Source organism: Rhinatrema bivittatum, chromosome 12, assembly GCF_901001135.1.
Source record: "Rhinatrema bivittatum chromosome 12, aRhiBiv1.1, whole genome shotgun sequence".
Lineage (NCBI taxonomy): Eukaryota > Metazoa > Chordata > Amphibia > Gymnophiona > Rhinatrematidae > Rhinatrema > Rhinatrema bivittatum.
This window is the reverse complement of record NC_042626.1, coordinates 67,432,463-67,455,980: the sequence shown is the minus strand read 5'-3', so window position 1 is coordinate 67,455,980 and position 23,518 is coordinate 67,432,463. Positions and strand designations below refer to the sequence as shown.

Genomic DNA, 23,518 nt, shown 5'->3' with positions numbered 1-23,518 from the left:
AAAATTAATAATAACCATTATAGCAAATATTGTGAGTGTTGATAAGAGGCCAAGAAGTTGTTTCTGAGGTTTGTCTTTTTGGAAGTATATTTTTTCAGATGGAAAACATATTAAGCTCTTTCTTTTTTCTGTAGCAATTTAAATATGCCATCTTTGGGAATGTGTATTTCTTATATTTTTGTATTTTGCTCTTCAGTATTCCACTGTTCAGAGACTTTAGTTTCTCAGGCTTTCTATTTTGGTTTTATCTGCAAGTTTCTGATTCTAATTTGTAATCTCTTATTTCTATATTAGGTAAAGATCGGTCTCTGTTTTGCCTGTGTGTGTGACTGAAATGCAGTATTTCTGGTAGCATGTCGTTTCTCTGTAGTAGTAGTCCAGCTTGTTCTGTTATTCCCATAGGTGACGTATTAATGTTCTAGGGCCTGGTGTAGTATTTACATTGCTGCTTTTTCATAAGGTTGCTGTTGTTTGAATCCTGAGAGTCAGTGCTGTGACTGTGTGGCAAGGTTCTAGATGCCTCTTTCTTTGCAAGAGTTTGTGTTACTTCACAAAATAGCAGCGGAGGGTTATTTTTTGCTGCGGTGACACCAGAATTTGAATTTTTTTTTTCATGTTAGTTGTAATGTGAATAGCTCTAGCTCTGCGTTGCACCTGTTCTGATAATTAATTATATTTTATTATATTTATGAAGATTTCTGGTTTTCTGCAAAGATGGTTCATGAAAGAATACAATTTTTGTTTTATTACATGATTGGATCTGATTGTTTTCTATACTTGTGCATTTATAAACTGCAATAAATATAAAATAAATTCTGATTAATAAGGAAATTTTAATGCTGGTAAGTGCTTAAAATAATTGAGGTAAATTATTTTAAAGTTTCATACATGATGCATAATGGGTGTTGCAAATTACTTAGAAAGCCATTCTAGGGTGCAGTATATGGCATTATTTATCAATAAGAAAATAACTAGTAGGTCTCAGACCTGCATGCCTACAGCCCACCCATGTTAACCTTGTGCCCACCCAGAAAATCAATTCTGGCTACGCCACTGCTTCCCACTGACTTAAAGCTGGTCACAGATGTATTTAGTCCATGAAAAAGATATTGCTCAACACTTGTTTGCTTATCTTTTTTTCTATTTTACAACTGAAAATATTTCTCCGTTTTATGCTGATTTCTGCATCTCTCACTTCCCTTTTAATTTTTAGGAGCAAAAGAGAAACTAACTAGGGTGCTGGCACAGGAGTTCTCTATTTTCTGTCTGGATTTAGTGGTTGCTATGTACAGATGATATGGCAACACTGAACACGACAACCTAAATTTCTAGGCTTTTCTAGTCCTGTTTTTAAACTTTTTTATATCCATAGTTATTTTTGTCAATTTGTCCACATGCAATGCTGGACTTTGTATAGAATCTTGCATTATTAAAAATTTTTGTGCAAATTTTTTTTTTTTTTTTTTAGTTTTTGGGCTACTTTGAGGCTAGATTTTGAGATTACATAAGAACATAAGATATGCCATACTAGGTCAGACCAAGGATCCATCAAGCCCAGTATCCTGTTTCCAACAGTTGCCAAACCAAGTCACAAGTACCTGGCAAGTACCCAAACATTAGATAAATCACAAGCTACTATTGCTTATTAATTACAGTAATAGCAGTTTATGGATTTTTCCTCTAGGAACTTATCCAAGCCTTTTTTAAACCCAGTTACTCTAACTGCTGTAACCACATCCTCTGGCAATGAATTCCAGAGCTTAACTATGCAGAGTGAAAAAGAATTTTCTTTGATATTTTTTAAATGAGCTATTTGCTAACTTCATGGCATGGCCCCTTGGTTCTTCTATTATCTGAGAGAGTAAATATATCAATTTACATTAACCTGTTCAAGTCCTTTCATGATTTTGTAGACTTCTATCATATTCCCCCCCTCAGTCGTCTCTTCACCAAACTGAACAGCCCCAAATTCTTTAGCCTTTCCTCACAGAGCAGCCGTTCCACACCCCTTATCATTTTGGTCGCCCTTCTCTGCACTTTCTCCAGTGCAGCTATATCCTTTTTGAGATGCGGTGTACAGAACTGCAAACAGTATTCAAGGTGCGGTCTAACCTTTGAGCGATACAGAGGCATTATGACATCCTCTGTTTTATTTGCCATTCCCTTCCTAATAATTCCTAACATTCAGTTTGCTTTTTTGATCACCCCAGCATACTGGGCCGACGATTTCAATGTACTATCCAGTATCCACTATGACACCTAGATCTCTTTCCTGGATGGTTACTCCTAAGATAGAACCTAACATTGTGTAACTGCAGCAAGGATTATTTTTCCCTATATGCATCACTTTGCACTTGTTCACGTTAAATTTCATCTGCCAGCCTCGCAAGGTCCTCCTGCAATTCATCACAATCCACTTGAGATTTATTTACTGTGCATAATTTTGTGTCATCCACAAATTTGATCACCTCACTCATCGTACTCCTCTCAGAATCATTTATAAATATCTTAAAAGCACCGGTCCAAGTACAGATCCTTGAGGCACTCCACTATTTATCTTTTTCCACTGTGAAAACTATTTAATCCTACTCTCTGTTTCCTGTCTTTTAACCAGCTTGCAATCCACAAAAGGACACTGCCACCTTTCCCATTACTTTTTAGTTTTCTTAGAAGCCTCTCATGCGAGACTTTGTCGAATGCCTTTTGAAAATCTAAATACACCTCATCTACTAGTTCACCTTTGTCCACATGTTTATTCACCCCTTCAAAAAAAATGTAGGAGATTTGTGAGGCAAGACTACACTTGGGTAAATTCATGTTGGCTGTGTCCCATCAAACCATCTCTATATAAATGTTTGGTGATTTTATTCTTTATAAAAGTTTCCATGATTTTCCTGACACTGAAGTCAGGTTCACTGGTCTATAGTTTCCTGGATCACCCCTGGATCCCTTTTTAAACATAGGGGTTACACATTGGCCATCTTCCAATCTTCAGGTACATTGGATGATTTTAATGATAGGTTACAAATTAATTGGAAAAAGGTCTGAAATTTCATTTTTCAGTTCTTTCAGAACCCTGGGGTGTATACCATCTGGTTCAGGTGATTTACTACTCTTCAGGCATACCACATCTTCCGGGTTCACCATGATTTGGTTCAGTTGATCTGAATCATCACCCATGAAAACCTTCTCCGGAACAGGTATCTCTCCAACATTCTCTTCAGTAAACACCGAAGCATAGAAATCGTTTAATCTTTCCACGATGGCCTTATCTGCTCTAAGTGTCCCTTTAACACCTTGATCATCCAATGGTCCAACCGACTCACTTGCATGCTTTCTGCTTTGGATATATTTTTTAAAGTTTTGTGAGTTTTTGCCTCTACGGCCAACTTGTTTCAAATTCTCTCTTAGCCTGTATTATCAACGTCTTACATTTAACTTGCTAATGCTTATGCTTTATCCTATTTTCTTCTGATGGATTCTTCTTCCAATTCTGAATGAAGATCTTTTGGCTATAATAGCCTCTTTCACCTCAGCTTTTAACCACACCGGTCATCGTTTTGCCTTACTTCCACCTATCTTAATGCGTGGAATACATCTGGACTGTGCTTCTAGAATGTTTTGGGGGGTTTTTTTGCTTTTTTAAACTAATGTCCATGCCTGTTGCACCCTTTTTAGCTTTATAGATGACCTTTCAGTTTTTTTCGAACTATTTTTTCTCAGTTTATCAAAGTTGCCCTTTTGAAAGCTTAGTTCTAGAGCCATGGATTTACTTACTGTTCCCCTTCCAGTCATTAATTCAAATGTGATCATATTATGATCACTATTGCAAAGTGGTCACACCACCGTTACCTCTCACCAAATCCTGCGCTCTACTGGGAATTAGATCTAAAATTGATCCCTCTCTCATTGGTTCCTGAACAAATTGCTCCTTAAAACTGTCATTTATTCCATCCAAGAACTTTATCTCTCTAGCATGCCCTGATATTTCACTTACCCAGTCAATATTGGGGTAATTGAAATCTCAACAAAGTGGAAACCAAAAATATACTTAAGTCTAGCCTTAGAAGGTGTCAGCAAGCCTGACGTTGTGTAGCTTGAAAAAGAAACCAACCGGTCTTATAATCATTCACCTTCTAAAAATCTTTTTAATTCTGTTTATGGAAGATATAAAGAGTCTATTTTTTGACACATTCTGAGGACAGAGGACAATTTTATACTAATATATAAATATACAAAAAAAGAAGTTTTTTGAATTAAAAAGATTTTTAGAAAGTGAATGATTATAAGACCAGTTGGTTTCTTTTTTAAGTTACACAACAACAGGCTTGCTGACACCTTCTAAGGCTAGACAAATATATTTTTGGTTTCCACTTTGTTTGTTGCGATTCAATTGGTGTGGTTAACCAATGACTCCCTTTGATTAAGCTGGGTAATTAAAATCTCCCATATTACTACACTACCAGTTTGGTTAGCTTCTCTAATTTCTCTTAGCATTTCACTGTCCATCTCATCATCTTGGCCATGTGGATGGTAGTATACTCCTATCACTATACTCTTTCCCAACACACAAGGGATTTCTACCCATAAAGATTCATTTGTGCATTTAGTCTCATGCAGGATCTTTATCCTGTTGGACTCTATGCCATCCTGGACATAAAGTGCCACCAAGATGCTCCTCTCTGTCATTGTGATATAATTTGTATCCCGGTATAGCACTATCCCATTGGTTATCCTCTTTCCATCATGTCTCTGAGATGCCAATTAAGTCTATGTCATCATTCACTGCTATACACTCTAATTCTCCCATCTTACTTCTTAGACTTCTGGCATTAGCATACAAACATTTCAAAGTGTGTTTTTTGTTTGTATTTACATTCTGGTTTTCAATTGACAAGGATAAATTGAAATCTTTTAGCTCAGGTGAGTTTTTAATTATAGGCACTTGGACTAGTTTTCTTATTATTGGAACCTCACTGTTGGGATGCCCTAATTCTAATGCATCATTAGTATCCTTTGAAGATACCTCCCTCCAAACCATGTGCTGCTGAGTGACTGTCAGCTTTCCCATTTGCTCTAGTTTAAAAGCTGCTCTATCTCCTTTTTAAAGGTTAGCGCCAGCAGTCTGGTTCCACCCTGGTTAAGGTGGAGCCCATCCCTTTGGAAAAGACTCCCCTTTCCCAAAAAGTTCTCCAGTTCCTTATAAAATGAATCCCTCTTCCTTGCACCATCGACACATTGAGACTCCGGAGCTCTGCCTGCCTCTGGGGACCTGCACGTGGAACAGAGAGCATTTCAGAGAATGCTACCCTGGAGGTTCTGGATTTCAGCTTTCTACCTAAGAGCCTAAATTTGGCTTCCAGAACCTCCCTCCCACATATTCCTATGTCAAAAGTGCTTGATTGTACCATGACAGCCGGCTCCTCCCCAGCACTGTCTAAAATCCTATCTAGGTGACACCTGAGGTCCGCCACCTTCGCACCAGGTAGGCATGTTACCAGGCGATCCTTATGCCCACCAGCCACCCAGCTGACTACATTCCTAATAATTGAATCACCAACTATGACGGCTGACCTAACTCTTCCCTCCTGAGCAGTAGCCCTGAGAGACACATCCTCGGTGCGAGATTGGTTAGGCTATAAAAGTTTTTGGCATCTAGCAACACTGATCAGTACCCAGATCCATGTTATAATGGGAATTAACACTTCAGGAAACAGAACTTGGGAGTCTTTCCAGCATGCACAGCCCTGTCACCACCTGTGAGGGAATGGGGTAAAGTTCATGAGAGATGCTGCTTACTCTTCACAGGACAGAATCCCCATTTCTCCTCCTTGCTGTAGTCCACGGTGGTGGAACACCACAGATGTCCGTCTTCGCGTCCCATGCTGGTGCAGTCATAGAACCATTGGTTGTCATATTTAAAAGGGATGGCACATGGTCTTCCGTGAGAGTTTCCTTGAATAGTATATATATCTGCATGGAGAGAAGAGAGAGAGAACCCAATCAGTGAACTGTTGCTGCAGGAGATTGTCCAATCGGCTGCTGAGCCTACAGATTCTTGAAATTGGACAATACTTAATTCAAAGTGCAGCAGGAAGGAGATCTCTTATAAAGCCTTGTGTGTTTTTATGTAGTCTCCAGTGGCACTTTACAAACTTGGATTTTCCCACTGGCCAACTCCTTCCTCTCAGGCCATACAAAATGATGGATTGAGGCGGATTTAGCTATGGAGTGATGATTAATTCTTGATATGCCATAGTAATGTAACGCTTGAAAAAACAGTCTGGGTCCAAATGAGACAAAGTGCTCTCTATTGAAACATAAATTAGAGTTTAGGCCACGGCTTGCATGTATCATGTTCTTACCCATGAAAACCCTGGAACACACGCTTTGGTTGGTACCGTAGATCCACCACTGGGAGCCCTTCTTGGGTGGTGTCTGCAGTTGGGAGGCATTGTCCATCTTGGTGAGCAGGTACTGGGAGAGCTGATCCATCAGCGTCTCACAGCGTCTGGTCGCATTGAAGGACTCATGATCACACTCATGGGTTAAGAGCACTGGTGCACTGGAGTTGCTGCTCCTGCCAAGTGACGAGATGCACTGCAAAGTGCCGATGTTGAAGAGCCGCCTGCGGGAAACCCAGAGCCACTTTTGGGCTGGGTCGCTGCTGTTGCAGGTTTTAGAGACTTGGATTTTGGTGTCCCGGCTCTCCAAGCAACCTTGCAGCTCACTGCTGAAAATCAGGAACGGGTCAGAATCTGGAAGAGACATAAGAAGTGAAATGTTTAGCATAGTGATGCAAACTAAAGCCTGTTACCCCTAGGGCTGGAAAGCTCAGGAGGTAGGCACATGGATACAGAGCCTGTCACCTCTAGGACTGGAGGGGTCAGGGAAGGGTACAGGGATACCAAGCCTGTCTCCTCTCAAGGGCTTGATGCCTATCACATGTAAGAATCTTAAAAAAAAAAAAAAAAAAGACACAAAACAAAGCAAAAAATCCCTAAATAAATCAATGTCACTCTGGATGAGATAGTTCCATGATTTCTAAGTCACAGGATCAAATGATTTCTGATTAGAGCGAGGCATTGCCAATTGTCTACATTTCTACTGGTCATGCTGATCCAGTCCTGGTCCTCCCCATCTCCCCAGAGGACACGTGGCCTTGTAGTCCTGCTTTTACAGGAGTTTGGCTTGTGGAGTGCGTGGTTGGGTAACTTGGGCTGTGAACTCAGATGCAGAATAAAAGGCTGTGATGAGATCCCTTGGAGCGAGAATCATCAAGTGCCCTATGTTTGGAGGAACAATCCCAAAAAGGGAATGAATTAGCACAAGCATGTAACTTGTGAGCAGTAGCTATTATAGCCCGGGGAATTATGCACCAAGAATTTTAAAATTATGCAAATACTTTATTTTTTTTACACAGTATATTAAACAGAACAGTATAACTTAACGACGGTATAGAAGAGTTTTTAAATAAATAAAAATAAATAAATATAAGCAGGTATTTTTGTATTAAAGAAATTTATGTGAATATATATTTCTGAAAAAAGACTTCTCTGGCCTTCACCTCTCGCTGTCACGCGTATGCAAAAAACTGTTGCACACATTCATATCCAACATGGTGGCAACTGGGGCAGGCAAGCAGACGGCAGAGCAGAAGTGGCTTCCCAATATAATCAAATTAAAAAACAAAGCATAGCTACTTAAAAATAATTTAAAACCCTGCACATTTACAATAAATACTACACTAAATTACTATCAAAACCCATGCACAATTAATCCAGCAAAATCCTCACCCTCCAAGAAAACTCAGGCTGGCTGTCTATATACACACACACAATTTTAAAAAACACATTAAAAATTAAGATTATAGGGGAGGAAATGACATCACCGGGACTATCGGCTGCTTAATTTGATAGCTCCCATACCCGGCAAGCAAATCGCCCTAAAATCTCAGGCATCCGTGATTATTTTTGCCTCCAAACTCAATATTTCTTATTGGTGATGCTCTTGATGTCCGCCAAGAAAAATCTATAGATTTCCAGCAGTTTTCATACCAGAAAATCAAATCTAATCAGGAAGCTGATTCATCCAACATGGCAGAGGCGGCCTGTATAAATGAGGAACGTGGCCAGGCAGTTACATTGGGAATGTTGGATTCTGATTTTCCTACCCGCTCCGAACTTCACAATTGGTTCAGTGAACTTTGCCAAGATCTTAAAGGGGCGGATTTTAAAAGGAGCGCGAATAGCCTACTTTTGTTTGCGCTCCAGGCGCAAACAAAAGTACGCTGGATTTTAGTAGATACGCGCGGAGCCGCGCGTATCTACTAAAAACCTGGATCGGCGCGCGCAAGGCTATGGATTTTGTATAGCCGGCGCGCGCCAAGCCGCGCAGCCTACCCCCATTCCCTCCAAGGCCGCTCCGAAATCGGAGCGGCCTTGGAGGGAATCCTCTAACGCCCTCCCCTCACCTTCCCCTCCCTTCCTCTACCTAACCCACCCGCCCGGCCCTGTCTACACCTCCCCCTTACCTTTCTCCGGGGATTTACGCCTCCCGGAGGGAGGCGTAAATCCCCGCGCGTGAGCGGGCCTCCTGTGCGCCGGGCAGCAACCTGGGGGCGGGTACGGAGGGCACGGCCACGCCCCCGGACCGCCCTGGGCCGTAGCCATGCCCCCGTACCCGCCCCCAAAACGCTGCCGACACGCCCCCTAAACGCCGCGACGACCGGGCCCGCCCCCCCGACACGCCCCCCTCGGAGAACCCCGGGACTTACGCGAGTCCCGGGGCTCTGCGCGCGCCGGTAGGCCTATGTAAAATAGGCTTCCCAGCGCCTAAATCCGCCCGGTTTTGGGCGGATTTAGGCGAGCAGGGCTCTTAAAATCCGCCCCAAAATGTATAAGCAGGAAATGCTAGAAATTGTGGATGAAATGAAAGAGGACATAGCAGATTTGGGTACTTGGGTAGATGAAACAGAAACCCGTGTGGACTCTCACAGTGAGGATTTATCTTGCCTGCGTATGGAACATCAGACATTGCAGAAAGACTTCACTGTGCTAGCTGAAAAGCTAGAAGATATTGAAAATCGGACCCGGCGCAATAATTTGCGGTTTCGTGTGGTGCCAGAGACCCTGGCTTACCAAGATTGCGAATAGGTGGTAACACAGATTTGTAGAAGCATTCTTGACTCAGCCATGTCCTAGGAGGCCGCATCCATGATCCCCATTAAACTGGACCAGGCCCATCATTCTCTTGGTGTACGGTCAGATAATAAACCCAGAGACATTATAGTTTGCTTTCACAGTTTTACTGTGAAGGATAAGATTTATAATCTTGCCCATAAGCAATTTACCTGTAGTTGGAATGGGCATGAAGTCTAGAGTGTTTGCTGATCTTTCTCCAACAACAATAAAGAAAAGATTGGAGTTTCGTACGGTTACCACTCAATTATGTAAAGAGAACATTAAATATCGGTTTTCCTTTAAGGGAGTTTCTCATTGCATCAATAATTTAAGCAAAGCCAATGTGGCCTTTCTGGAGATGGGTCTACCTCCACTAACCCGCCATCAGCGCGGAACAGGGAGAAGTCTCACCGATGGCAATGAGCTGGGAAAGGAGGAAGGAGATTGCGGAGAATCTCTACTAGTTCATTAACGTTGAATAGGGTGACTTGAGGATTAAGACTATTTTTATTTGCATCTTTCCCTTTCCTCAACTTAGCCCTCAGAGACGGTCTTAATCTACGGGTGGACTGAAAGGGGGGTGAGAAGAGTTGTTTACTACCCAAGATTCTATGTACCATTAGCATTCTTACTTTTCATCTTTTTAATATTTGATGTGTTAATAGTCAATATTTCATTTATCTGTTGCTGCTGGGGGGAATCTGATAGAAACATAGAAATGACGGCAGAAAAAGACCAATCAGCCCATCCAGTCTGCCCAGCAAGCTCCCACACTTATTTTCCCATACTTAGCTGTTTCATCGACCACCAAGTTCAGGGCCCTTGTTGGTAACTGATTCAAATTTCCTGCCACCCCCTGCCATTGATGCAGAGAGTAATGTTGGAGTTGCATCAAAGGTGAGCATAAGGCTTAATGGTTAAGGGTAGTAACCGCCGCATCAAGCAAGTTACCCTGATGCTTGTTTGCCCAGACTGCACAGATCAATGCCTTGTTGGATGTTGTCTGAATATAAATCCTCTTTTCCACATTTCAGACAACATCCAACAAGGCATTGATCTGTGCAGTCTGGGCAAACAGCATCGGGGTAATTTGCTTGATGCGGCGGTTACTATCCTTAACCATTAAGCATTATGCTCACCTTTGATGCAACTCCAACATTACTCTCTGCATCAATGTCTCATTGATGCCTCCTCCTGCATTGTGCAGTGATCTGTTTGTTTTTTTCGAGCAGATTCTATAAGGGGTGGGATGGGGGAATGGGTGTTTCTGATATACTTACTGAGGTTGAAGATTCATGTGTAGGGAGGGCGGGCTGATGGTGTATATGTACGCTGCTCACAGGTTTTCTATGTGATTCCAGAGAGTGTTTTGTTTTTGAGGTACTTGCACCTGGTTTTCTTCAGCCATATTTATTATATTGCTTTTCTTATCATGGCAGAGTTTAAAGTATTTTTTTTAAATGCAAAAGGTTTAAATATGGACCAGAAACAGAGCCTTTCTTCTAATGACCTTGGACGGTTACAAGTCAAAATAGTTTTGGTGCAAGAAATGCATCTCTGCGTTATTAATGCGTTCTTTTGAATTCCCATTACAATACTGGGCAGCGCGTTCTAAAACTGCTAAATATACAGGAGCAGGTATCCTCTTTCAGAAGGACTTTATTTTTGAATTTCAAAGTTGTTATAAAGATCAGGGGGGCAGGTTTATTTTGGTAGTGATTAAAGTGGAAAAAGAGTTTTGTACGCTAGTTTCTGTTTATGCACTGCAGGTACAACAAAATCTCTTTTACCACACTTTATCTGACATCTTAAGGGATAAATCTATTGGATCGGTTATAGTAGAGGGTGACTAATGTTACCTTAAACTCCAATGTTGACTCTTCTCAAGCGAATCTGATTGATATGTGGTGCTCATGTTACCCAAAGTCCAGAAATTACACTTTTTATTTCTGTCCACATCAATCATATTCTAGTGGGGAAGTCAGAAATTCTTAATTTTACTACCCCAGTTTTTCCTGTACAATTATACAGGAACAATTTCCATTTAAATGGTGCTCTGGTTCTATAAAATATTTGGGGATACATACTAGGGATCTTCAGGATCTTTTTCAGTTGAATTTTCTGCCACTATTAGCATGGATTTATAAGGATCTTGAGAGTGGAATTGGTATCACATCTCTTGCCTAGGGAGGATAGCGATCATTAAAATGAATGTATTGCCCAGACTGAATTATTTATTTCAAAGTCTCCCACTAGTAGTATATACATCAATGCTTAAGCGGTGGCAGAAGAGAATCATGCAATTTATTTAGAAAGGGAAATCTCCTAGGGTTACTAGTCATTATCTTTATCAATATAAACTCCAGGGGGGTCTGAGAGTCCCTAATTTAATCTGGTATCATGCAGCTTCTCATCTCAAAGTCATTTTAGAGTGGCATAAAAGTCAGCTGCCTAAGATGTGGGTTACCCCAGAACAGATGATTCTGGATAGTATGCCATCGTGGGCGACAGTATGGCAACCTAGAAAGACGTGGCGACCGTTGAAGTCTGGTTCCTCCATCGGTGTCTCAGATTCATGGGCTTTGGAAAATTTGGAAGCCTGTTTTAACAGAGGACCAAGATGATTCCCTTAGTATTTCGCTGTTTGATAACATTGAATTTTTTCCTGGTTTGCCTTATTCCTTGTTTTACTTATGGAAACTAAAAGTGATTCAGAAGATCCGATTGAGCATGTTTGAGAGGCACAGGGTATTTTAAATTTTGCGGAGCTTCAGCAGGCCTACGACCGTCCGGATATGGAGATGTTCTCATATCTCCAGCTCCGGAATTTTCTATGTGGGAAAGGGATTAAGCTATGATCAAGGGAGTCTCTATGTTTGAATCCTTTTGTGGAACTGCAGATAAGTAACAAAAGGTATTGTCTAAATGTTATACCCTGTTAAATGAGGACCTTCCCTCTAAGCCCGGACATATTAAGGCTTGGGGAGGATATTATCTGAGGAGGAATGGAGATGTACTTTGAAATCTATTGGTCGGGATCTCATTGCAGTTAGTTTCGTTGAAAACAGTTAGAAGGTGCTTTTACGTTGGTACTTCACCCCAGTCCAGTTGTATCATTTCTCTTTATGTTCCTCTGATAAGTGCTGGAAGGGATGTGGGAGCAGGCGGTCATTTTTTCATTTGTGATGGGAATGCCCTTTTATTCAATCATATTGGCAAGAGGTAACTACTTGGTTACAAACGCTGCTGGATTTGCAATTTACCTTGCTTCCCACTCATGCTCTGTTGCAGGTCCCAATTGATGAATGTATCAACAGAAATCTGTACAAAAGATTTTGGTAGTAGCTCGCTGCTGGAGATCTTCTGCCCCATTGCTTTAAACTTTGTTTGCTCCGGTGAATTTGGCATACCATGTATCCAAGTTTACCGCTTATAAACATTCTTCACAAAAGTTTGATAAAACACGGTCTGTTTATGTAAAATGGCTTGAGACAAACACTTCAGTAGGAGGTACAGGGATCTGATGGTAGCTTGTCCTCATCTTCTTCTGCTCTTTCTGGAGTTGGGGAGCATCGTGTATTCTTATTCTCTGGATCTGGAGAAATCTTTGACCATGGATATTGATCATTTTATATTTTATGTTCTACATAATGTTTCTGATTCGGTTCGCAAGAGACACAAGGAGGGGGAGGGGTTGGGAATTTTTGTATTTTATAATATACTGAAGACATTGTAGGCTTAAAAATGTGATCTTTGTATTGTACTTTTGATTTGGTACACAGGTTATACTTGTGTGAAGTTTTGTGCGTGAAGACAGATCACCAGTTTTGTGTTATATTTTGTCTATAATAAATTGTAAAAAAAAAAAGATTATAAAAAAGTCATCCTTCTCTCCCATCCATTCTGCCTGCTCTGACCACCATCCCTCTCTCCCATCAGGTTCTCATCTCCCCCCCCCACCCCACTTTGAACATCCTCCTCTCTCCCATCTTCCCCCTTACACCTTTCCCAGGCACCTCCTCTCCTATAAGGTTCTCACCTTCTTTCCTTCTCTCCCATCAGGTCCCCTTCTCTGACTACTGTCCTCTCCATCAGCACCCCCACCCCCTCCCTGAGGGGGTGCACAAGCTATAAATCTGGCCCAAATGGTCACCCAGTGGCCTGGCTTCAGTGTAGGAGTTTACCATCTGTTAATACATAAAAAAGTGCTATTTAGTTAGAAATAGCCCTGAAAATAGGTATTTCTGTTCATGGCCTGTGAACAAAAGCAGAGCCAGTACTCTAAGGTCAGTGGGAGGTTAACAAAAATATTCTCTCCTTTAACAGAGGACCAGAGAGATTCCTGTAACAGGAAAAGAGGGGGGCCAAGACAGCCAGACACAGATTCAGGAAATTATAGCTTGGATTTAGATTCACCCCTCTGTGGTTTCAGGGTTGCAAGGAGCTCGGCTGGCTCGTTTCTCAAGGAGGCAGTGGAAAGTTACTTTAAGATGCCGAGGAGTGACGCGAACAATAGCACTGGGAGAGCCAAGTCCCAGTGTGCCTTCTGTACAGGTGCTGTTACACTTCATACAGACAGCAACGAGACAGCCAGCATGGCTAATTCCAATCCTACAAGTGCCAAAGCTGAACTAGGCCTTTTGGCCTGTGGACATTGTTAGAAATTCTCCGAGGGCTCGCAGAGCGAGGAAGGAGACGACATTTCAGGGAAACTGCACATTTGCTGTTGCAGGAGGCTAAAGAGGCCAGAAATACTCAGCATGTACTACTCAGTATCACCTCGTGCAATGTTCTCAAAGATATCTTTTCCCCAATCTACGGGCAGCAGTTAGACCTCATCAACATTTTAGGTTAGGCAGGCTGAAATGCCTCTGACTTTTGTATGCCAATTGGTTTTACTAAAATAAGATTTTTGTTCTACCTTTCTCAGCCTCCTCTACACCACAGAGATTTTAGAAATGCTTTCTGAGGTGCAGAAGTGGGTGAGAAAGCCCAGGGAGCCTGTTCCTCTGAGTTTTGCTCACAGTAGAGCCTCCCTCCCTCTCTACAAGCAGGAATGTGGAAACCACCATGCAAGCCAAAAAAAGGGATGCATTGATTTAAGGTAAAAAAAAAAAAAAAAAAAAGAAAAGATAATTCTAAAGGCCTAAATATTTAAAATGATCATTTTATGGTAGCCTGGAGGCCAAAGGTCAGCCTGATACAGCCCATACAGCATCAAGGATTACAGCTGTTTCCAATAACTCCAGCTCGACACAGACTCTGACTCTTGTGCCAAAACTGCTGAGTCAGAGATTCTTGCCTCAGCTGGAGCTAAGCAGCAAAGAGCTGGGATAATTCATATTGATGGCGACGGGAGAAGGATGTGCTGGAGGGGAGCAGTGGTGATGGTGATAGAATTTCCATCCTTAACAATGGTTCAAAAATGCACTTTTTTCTTTTTTTTTTTTTGTGGGGTGGGGGGAAGTATAAGGCGCAGCCATGGTTGCCTGCACTGGCTCTAAGGGGGCTCTTCCTGGCTGTACACACTGAGAATATGAGTCACTAAGGGCCCAGTGTCTAGCAGCAGGCAGAAAGGGCCTGTAAAGTCATCTCTTGATCTCCTAACTATGCCCTCTGCAAATGTTTCACTCTCTGGCATACTCTCCTCCCTCAACCTCATCAGTGTTTAACTGCTCAAGCCCTGAGTGATTCTGGAATCCAGTCCGTCTTATGCTAATCCAATTGGGACATGCAGATTCCCAGTACAATGCATCCTGGGATTTGTAGCAAGGGCCAGGTTCAACTTGGGAGTGCCCATAGGCAAGACGAGGACCCCTCTCTCACCTCACCGGCACTCTAACAGTCCTCTGTACAAGCTACTGGCCCAACAACAGCATCAACTTCAGGAAAGGAAACTGAGGGATGGACTGAGCCAGCCCTGGCACATTCAGAGGCACTGCGGTGGTCCATCCTCACGCAGCATTGCTGCATTGCTCTGGCCATAGTTTCCTCTGTTGCCTAAGCCTATCTCTCTGGGTCTGCTTGTAATCCCAGAATATCATGAAGGCACATGTGCATAGAATGGGATTTGGAGATCATCGTCCATAAAATTTCTGCTCAGCTGGTTATTAAATAGAAGACACTTTACCTGCTTATGTACATATACCACATACAGTTTGGAGATATTTATTTATAGTCCCCCTTTCATGACTGGTCAGGCACTCCAAAGTGGATTACATTCAGGTACTGGAGGTAGCTCCCTATTTCCAGAAGGCTCACAATCTAAGTTTGCACCTGAGGCAATTGAGGGTGAAGGGACTTGCCCAAGTTCACAAGGAGCGTCAATGGGATTTGAACCCTGGTTTCCCTGGTTCTCAGCCTCCTGCTCTAACTGCTAGGCTGCTCCTCCATACAGGGCCCGTGCATCCCATTAGGCGAACTAGGTGGTCACTTAGGGCACCAACCATTAGGGGGCGCCGAAGAGTGCCCCCTAATGGTTGGCGCTGTAAGTGAAGCCTCTCCCGCTCATTGCAAAGATGTCTGACCCAGTTTGGCAATTCTTATGTTCTTAGGAGTAGAGATTTGGCAGGCTGAGAGCAGCACCCAACCTGCTCGCAGCCCAGAGAAGCACACAATCGGCGGGTGCAAATGAAGTTGAAGTCAGGGCCAAGACCGGGGGAGGGAGCAGCATGACCGGGGGGCAGGTGCAAAGCAGAAGGTTCATCTAGGGCGCCTAATACCCTAGCACCGGCCCTTCCTCTACACACACTACTTTGTGGGTAATTTTCAAAGTCTTTTCTGAGGGTAAAGCAGGGCTTCCCAGGGACACGGTTGGAGAGGGATTTGCATTTACATGCACTCTTGAATGTTCAAACATATGTCCATAATTTTTTCAAGAAAAAACTAGCCACACAGATTATCAGGTGTAAACGTGTGGTGGTAGCTTTTCTGGATTAATTTTCAAAGAGAAAGTGTGTGCATACTTTCCCTTTGAAAATGGTTGCAAAGTCCGAGGATAAAATGTACCTGTAGACCTTGCATCAACGCGAGAATCATAAAATTACTGCCGCCATATAGACTTGAGGGTGAGGAACGAATTTTCCTCATCTCCATGTTAATTTGCGTGTCTGCTGAAGTGACAGAGACTGATCCTTGACTCACAGATAAGACCTGTTGTTGATGGAGTTAGCTGTTCTCCTCATGGTTTTCCTTTGTGCTTGTATTTACTTGGGTTCCAGGCACTGCATGGCCAAGTGACAGAACTGCCTTTATCTGACCTCGTCCAAGGCCAGTCCTCCTAGTAGTTGTAGATTTTGAGGTTGTGCCAAGGATGTCCTTGAATCTTTGATCTGTGCCCACTTTTCAATTGGCCATAGAATACAGCTTTGGGGATTCTAATGTCCTCCATCCTTAGGACATGGCTTATCCATTGAAGTCTAGCCATCACCAACATGCCTTCCATGCTGGAAATCTGGCATCTTTCAAGGACTTCTCAGAGATCCTGTCTTGCCATCTTATCTTGGTTATGGATCTTAGGGAGCTCTGATGGAATTGTATAAGTTGCCCAAGACGTCCTCAGTATAGCTTGAGAATTCACATCCACACAACAGCTTGGACAGTACTACTACTTGGTACACTGTGATTTTAGTAAGCAGTTTCACTCTTCTCAAGGAAGATCTTGTCTTGGCAATACATTGTGTAATCCAGAGACATTGCTAGGTACCTAAAAAATCCAGAGCACAGGCTCATAAACTGTCGTTTTCCCTGTCTCCAATATTTTGATAATTAACTCAATCATGATCAGCAGCTTCCCTTCCCTCCAAGAACAGTCCTTTAAAAACACATAATTGGATATCACTTTTCATATGTGTGCTTGCATGTAGAACACAGAACTTCAAATTCTAAGATATGTTTTCAGCTAATCCATTTTAAAAGTTTTTTCCCCTTATTCACGGGGAATCGTTACAAACCCCAATCCCTATCATGAAACAGGTTCAGTGGGTTACCTGCAGCTGTCGGCAAAAGGTAGACACACGCTGATCCATTTGGTGTAGCGTGTGTGCAGCCCAGAACATCTAAGGGCATCACAGACCTGTTACTGTTCAATCTCGTGTGGCTGAAAGCCACTTGTTCCTCTAAGAAGTTGGGTGCTGACCGCTGGGGGCATGTAACAAGTTAGCACGGAGGAGTCTCATTCGTTATTAGAATTAACTAGACAAATCACTCTACCAACTAAGAATGGCCATGCACCACCACCCACAGAATTGAGAAAGAGCTATCAGTCTGTCAATCCTTTCTGTGTCCGGGCCAGGTGAGTTTTCCCGTGTTGAGTCAAATTAAGCCACAGGCTCAACTCCCGGTGGTGCCCTTCCGGCAATTCCTTTAAGTTTCAGCTTTGCAACCATACTACCCCCGGAACTCAAAGACTTTGGTTTCCTGGAAGCTGCTCGGCTTCCGGGAATAACACCACCAGATCGCTAGTCGGCACTGTTTATGATCGGACCACGATGGTATCGGATAGTCTTCGAACCTCAAACTTTCGTTCTTGATTAATGAAAACATTCTTGGCAAAAGCTTTCGCTTTGGTTCGTCTTGCACCAATCCAAGAATCTCACCTCTAGCAGCACAATACGAATGCCCCTGGTCGTCCCTCAATCATGGCCTCAGTTCCGAAAACCAACAAAATAGAATCAGAGTCCTATTCCATTATTCCTAGCAGACGTATTCAGGCAACTGGCTTGCTTTGAACATGATTTGGACCCTCCCTCCTAGAGTATTCTACGATTTAAAGGTCTGCTTTTACTTATCGAGAGAGAATAGGACTATAAACATCTGAAGGTTTCAAAATAGGTACAATAAAAGCAGATTCTGATCACAAGCAAATGCTCAGGAGTCACTTACACCCTACTCAATGCCGCACCCTACCTGCCACAAGCTCATCATTTCATTTTAAAAGTGAAACTGAAAAATAAATTGGGTTAAACAAGGCCTACAACTGCAAGATGCAAATAAGATGACAGGAATGTAAGAGCAGCACATAACTGAATCAAATCTAATCCTGGCTCTGCCACCAGCACTGTGTTACTGTCTTTGGTCCAGTTGCGAATATGCAATCATTTCAGATCACTTCCACATTATTCCTGCATTAACTAATTCCACGTCCAGTGAGGTCGTTGTACTTCTGGATTAGTTGCTCCAGGAATAGCTGATCCTGCGTTATATTTCTATGAATGGAGTTTTGGGAGAAAAACCAGAATTCAACTTCCACATTTCATCTGGCAGCAGTTCCACAGTGTGAATGCAACAGGGAGTAAAACCAGGTTAATTAATCCAACACTAGCACAGGTACAAAAGGCCTTGGGATGAGTGCCTTTAAACTGTCTTTGCCTCAGCCTCTAATTCCAGCTCGGACTCTCCGCATGAAGGTGAACCACTTAATTCTGTGCCTCAGTTTTAATCCTGGCTCTGCCCTAGACACTGTGTGATGGGTGAATCACTTCATTTCCCAGCTCTGCCCCTGACTTTCCAAGTGTTTGATGGGTAAGTAACTATTACCCCTTGCCTCAATAGCCAATTACACTGGAATACGTTCATAGTACAGCTCTGTTCCATCCCATCTCTTTGCTCATTCAGTTCAAGCACAAGTAAATACCTTACTAATAAAGGGGCTGATGCAGTATTGTGTGTTAGACGCTGTACATGGCTTACAATGCAATTGGACATGTATCCATAACCCCCGATCCAATATGGGATTAGCGCGTCCAAAACGTGCATCCAAATCCCCGTGTGGCTAATAGTGCTCATCACATATAAATTCATGTAGATGAGGCTATTAGCTAATTTCCCTGAACCAATACATTTTCCATGCAGCCAATGTGCCCTTGCAGCATGGCAAGTTTTATGCCAGCCTTGGGCTGGCGAAAAGTCTGCCACACTCAAGAGCGCATTGAAAAAAAAAGAAAATCCTGCTTTGACTCCTCCTAATAGTATCATAGCTTTACTAAGTAGGAGGAACCAAATAAAGCAGCATTTAGTTACCAAAAAAAAAAAAAGATTTTGGAAAAATATATATATATTCTGGACACCCACTACACACACAAGTTACACAGTCCAGACAATGTGTCTTGTGCGTGTCTATGCCAGTAGCAGGAGAAAACAGATGCTCGTATATTGGGCATCCGTTTTCCCAACTCGCTTGACAGCCACTCTCCTGTGCACCCAATGGCAAGAAGGCGCTAGGGACGCACATTTTTCCCTAGCAGCTCCTTTTTAGCATGACCGACTCTCATTTAAATATTGAATCGCACACCTAAGAGAGATGGCTGGGCGTGCTTTTTCTGCACACAATTATTGCATCGGCCCCAATGTTCTTGATGCTACAGCAGACAAGCAGCAACTTTAACCCCTGCAACTTATATATTTTTAAGTCCTTTAGAATAAATTAATTTACTATGCAGGAGGTAATTTTTATCGTCTAAAACTACCATGCAAATTTGAGCTGAAAGAACCGCTCAGAAAACTTTGCTCCAATTTGCTCAAACCTGCACATGGGCAGCAGTCTATCCCAGCCAGAGACCTCAATCTACAAGATACACCAAGGGACGAGAGGTTGCAGAAGCTGCAGCAGAGACAGAGAGAGAGAGAGCACAGCAGCAGTCAGATTCAGTCAGACAGCTGTAAGAAATGTGTGGCTGCTGCTCATCTCTTTGTATCCGGCAGAGTCTCTCAGCAGGAAATGCTTTACCAGGCTGCAGTGGGGGAAGACCTCACATGTCCACCTCTGGGGGAAAAGCCGACAGGCCCAGTGTTATTACCCCACAGACGCACACCTGTGAGGGAGTAGGAGGTTTGACTGTAACTAATTCTCCCACAATGCTGCTAGCCTGAGTGACCTCTTATTTTCAAAGATCCTGAAAAGTGGCTGCCATGGGACTAATCTTTCTCCAGAACCCTTACATTACCCACCTGTTTTGCTGCCACTCATATTCAGGTGGCTTTTTAAAGGCGATTTTATGTTTGGTGATAGTGTTTGTGTTCCCGTCTTCCTTTTAATTATTCTGTTTTGTTTTTAACTGCATACCATGGGAAAAGGAAGGAACAGATGGAGCCACTAATTGGCTGGTTCAGCTTGTGGTCACCCTAAGCGTGGCCGTTCTATGTTATTTCCAGTTCACGTCAAGTGGCACCTTTGCTAAAGCATTCAGCTAACCACTACTCTGACCTCTGGGGGGGAGGGAACTCCTGAGCAGTAAAGCATGGGAACCGCGCTGAGTGATGCTATCCTATGGGCAAAATTGCCACATGACACAGGATTACCAGGGGCAAGAGAGCCCACCATGATTTTGTAATGCTCACCCCAAGGCATTCTAGGACAGTTTTCCACACCTGGGCTAGCTCTTTGGTGGTGAACATCACAGAATCGTTGCCACCTTTGGCCTCTACAGCTATTTATATGCTGAGAAATCAGTGACAGAACCTCATGAGCAGACATTAGTGCCTTGAGCATTAATACTGCAACAGCTGCACACTGCACTGATAACACCAAAAAGGTACAGATTTCCCAGAGCAGTGCACACTGCAGTGATAAAACTGACACTGCAAACAGTTGTCTTATAAGGCCGCACACTGCACCGATAACAACGAAAAGGTACAAATTTCCCAAAGGAGTGTGCACTGCTCCAACAACTCTGGCAAGGTGCTGATTTTCCAAAGGAGCGCCTACTGCAGTGATAATACTAACATTGCAAACAACTGATGTAGTATAGGGCTACACACTGCATCAACACTGACAAGGGGCTGATTTACCAAAGAAAGCACACACAGCACCAACACCATTGACAAGGCATTGATTTACCAACAAAGCACACATAGCACCAATAATACTGACAAGGGAACAGTTTACTAAAGGAAGCACACACAGCACCAACAACACTGACAAGGGCCGATTTACCAACGGAGCGCACAGAGCACCAACAACACTGACAAGGGGCCGATTTACCAACGGAGCGCACACAGCACCAATAACACTGACAAGGCACTGATTCACCAGGGAGATATACATCACACCGAAATAAAATTGTTTGCCCTCTTATGGGGCTTTTATCCAGGTCCTGTGAAAGTATGCAAACCCGTGATTGCATCCACAAGAGGCTGGGAGAACCCAGAACAGGGAAAATTATTTTAGAATTTGCAAATTACTGTCTACATTTCAAGGATGTATTGTAACATTATACTAAGAGCTGACTAGGTCAAAACCTCTTTAATAGATCAGGAATCGCTCAGTAGAGCTGGGGATTAGGTTTTTTTTTTTGTTTTTTTTAACAATTTGGCTCAAAATAATAAAAAAAATTTAAATGTATTTTAGTCTGACTTTAGTGCAACAATTCTGTAAGTAATCAAGACTAGGAAACAAAAAAGCCCCCAGGGTTCAAACTTTTGGGTCCACCCTAAGACTGGCAAAACATCACAAGGTGCTGTTAATATGACGAGCAGGCAGGCCTTAAATCCAGTTGCCTTCCAGTAACTAGGAACCTCTGCCTAGGCACTCTTGGCCCACATCTCTCCTCCTGTAATGCAGCAGTGAAGGAGCAGCCACAGTGCTGAGACATCAACACAGGCAGACACAACAACAAACACCACAGAGAAGACCAAGGCCACACCTGGGAGGGGGAACCCATTGCATCAGGTTAATTAAAGAAACAGAGACGAATTTAAAACTAAGCAGGAACCTAAGGCTTTTGAAGTTAAAATTATCAGAATGGGGGAAAAAAAAAAGACTGAATCCTGGGGTTCTTAACTCATTATGAGCTATAAAATTCTACTGCCTGTCACCTTCTGATCACTCATCACCACCCCTAGCCCTCTCCCCCCTTCCCACTGTCCCTGGAAGGCCTTTTATGATTTGCTTATCTGTTCTGGTAAAACCTCATCTTTCCTTCATTCTGTTCCGACCCCAGGAAGGGCCTGTCAGCTCCTCTCAAGAAATGTATTAAGTTAGTCCAATAAGAAGGGATCACCTTATTTTCCTTTTATTAACCATTATTTCCTCCCCAATGGAATAAAGCCTGAGAGGGTGGAAGGCAGTGCAAGTCCTCTCCTTCCAAGAAGATTTGAAGAAACCTCTTTCTTATTTCTTTGCTAAAATCTCCCCTTTCCCCCTGTTAAATGAACTTAGGAAAACATCTGGTTACATTCAGATCCTTGCTGCTCCTTTTTCCCCTCCCTTTTTTTTTTTTTTTTTCCTATTTCCTTTCCAAAAAAAAGGCAGACTGGAGAACCGACTAACTTTTGTCTCAAACCCCCATGAGATTAGCTGTGTGCATCTGCCTAAGCCCCGGCAGCGCCAAGCCGGACGGTAGTGGCAGAGCCCTCTTACCTGGATGAGCAGAGCAGAGTCCCAGGCCAGCGATGCCCAGGCAGAGGAGGCACCGCAGCAGAAGCAGCCATGGACAGAAGGATGGAGACAGACTGCCAAAGCTCATGGTCACAGCTGCTTTGAAGAGGGGGGGTGGGGGGTGCTAAAGGTTCTTATTCTTTTTTTTCTCCTTTTCCTTTTTGTTAAGAATTCTCCTTGTAAACTTTTGCCCCCCCCTTTTTTTTTCTTCAACTCGGAATGGAAGGATGAAAGAAGTGGGAGAAAGAGAGAGAGAGCGAGAGAGGGAGGGAGGGAGGGAAAGAGGGCGAAGGAGGAGGAGCTGGGAATGAAAAAAAAAAGTGTGTGTGTGTTTGTTAAGGATCCAGAATGTGGATCAGACGTTGTGTCACCAGAGGGCTGGGCGCTTTACTGTGAGGAGGCTGGACCCAAGGAAAGGGGGACGCTGGCGAAGCTTTCGCTCCTTCTCTGCCTCTCCCTCCCTCCTGCTTGGTCATGAAACGCCAACCAACCTTAGGACGTGGGAGAGATCACAGTGCATGTGCGAAAGCAGAGAAGGCTCAGAAATAGAAGAAAACGCATCAGGATCAAGAAGTTAAAACTGCCTGCAAATGTGTCCGAGGAGAAAGTTTGCATTTCTATAGAGGTTATCATATGTATCGCTCACTTCAGGCAAATAGCGCTCTAGGCAAGTTACAAAACTATATTGCAGAATAAATAATAACCCGTAACACAAATATAAATCTGTCTGATCACAGGACTTTATAAATTGCAAACGTAGGTGCTTATTTTTCAGGCAATTAGGCATTTTTGGAGATTAGTGAATTTAAAAAGTGTTCTTTAGTGTTTTCACAGCATTTTTTGGTTGATTCAATTTCATAAAGCGTAATCTAATTTTTCAGTAAGCTTTTAAATGCCTTTTAAAAAAATGTTTCAGCACAGCTGCAGCGCTCACACCCTGCCAGCCATCCTTCTACAGCCC

The 23,518-nt window shown here is 42.9% G+C and overlaps 1 protein-coding gene across 1 annotated transcript in view; it reads right to left on the bottom strand.

The window, feature by feature from the left end:
- Window positions 1–22,836, bottom strand: part of MRC2 (mannose receptor C type 2) — a 105,226-nt gene extending 82,390 nt beyond the window's left edge. The window contains exons 1-3 of the mRNA XM_029572991.1: window positions 22,540–22,836; window positions 6,366–6,758; window positions 5,800–5,973 (exon numbers count right to left, since the gene is read on the bottom strand). Coding sequence (XP_029428851.1) covers window positions 5,800–5,973; window positions 6,366–6,758; window positions 22,540–22,645 — 673 coding nt within the window. The 5' untranslated portion in view covers window positions 22,646–22,836. The remainder of the gene's footprint in view (window positions 1–5,799; window positions 5,974–6,365; window positions 6,759–22,539) is intronic.
- Between the last annotated feature and the right edge of the window lie 682 nt (window positions 22,837–23,518).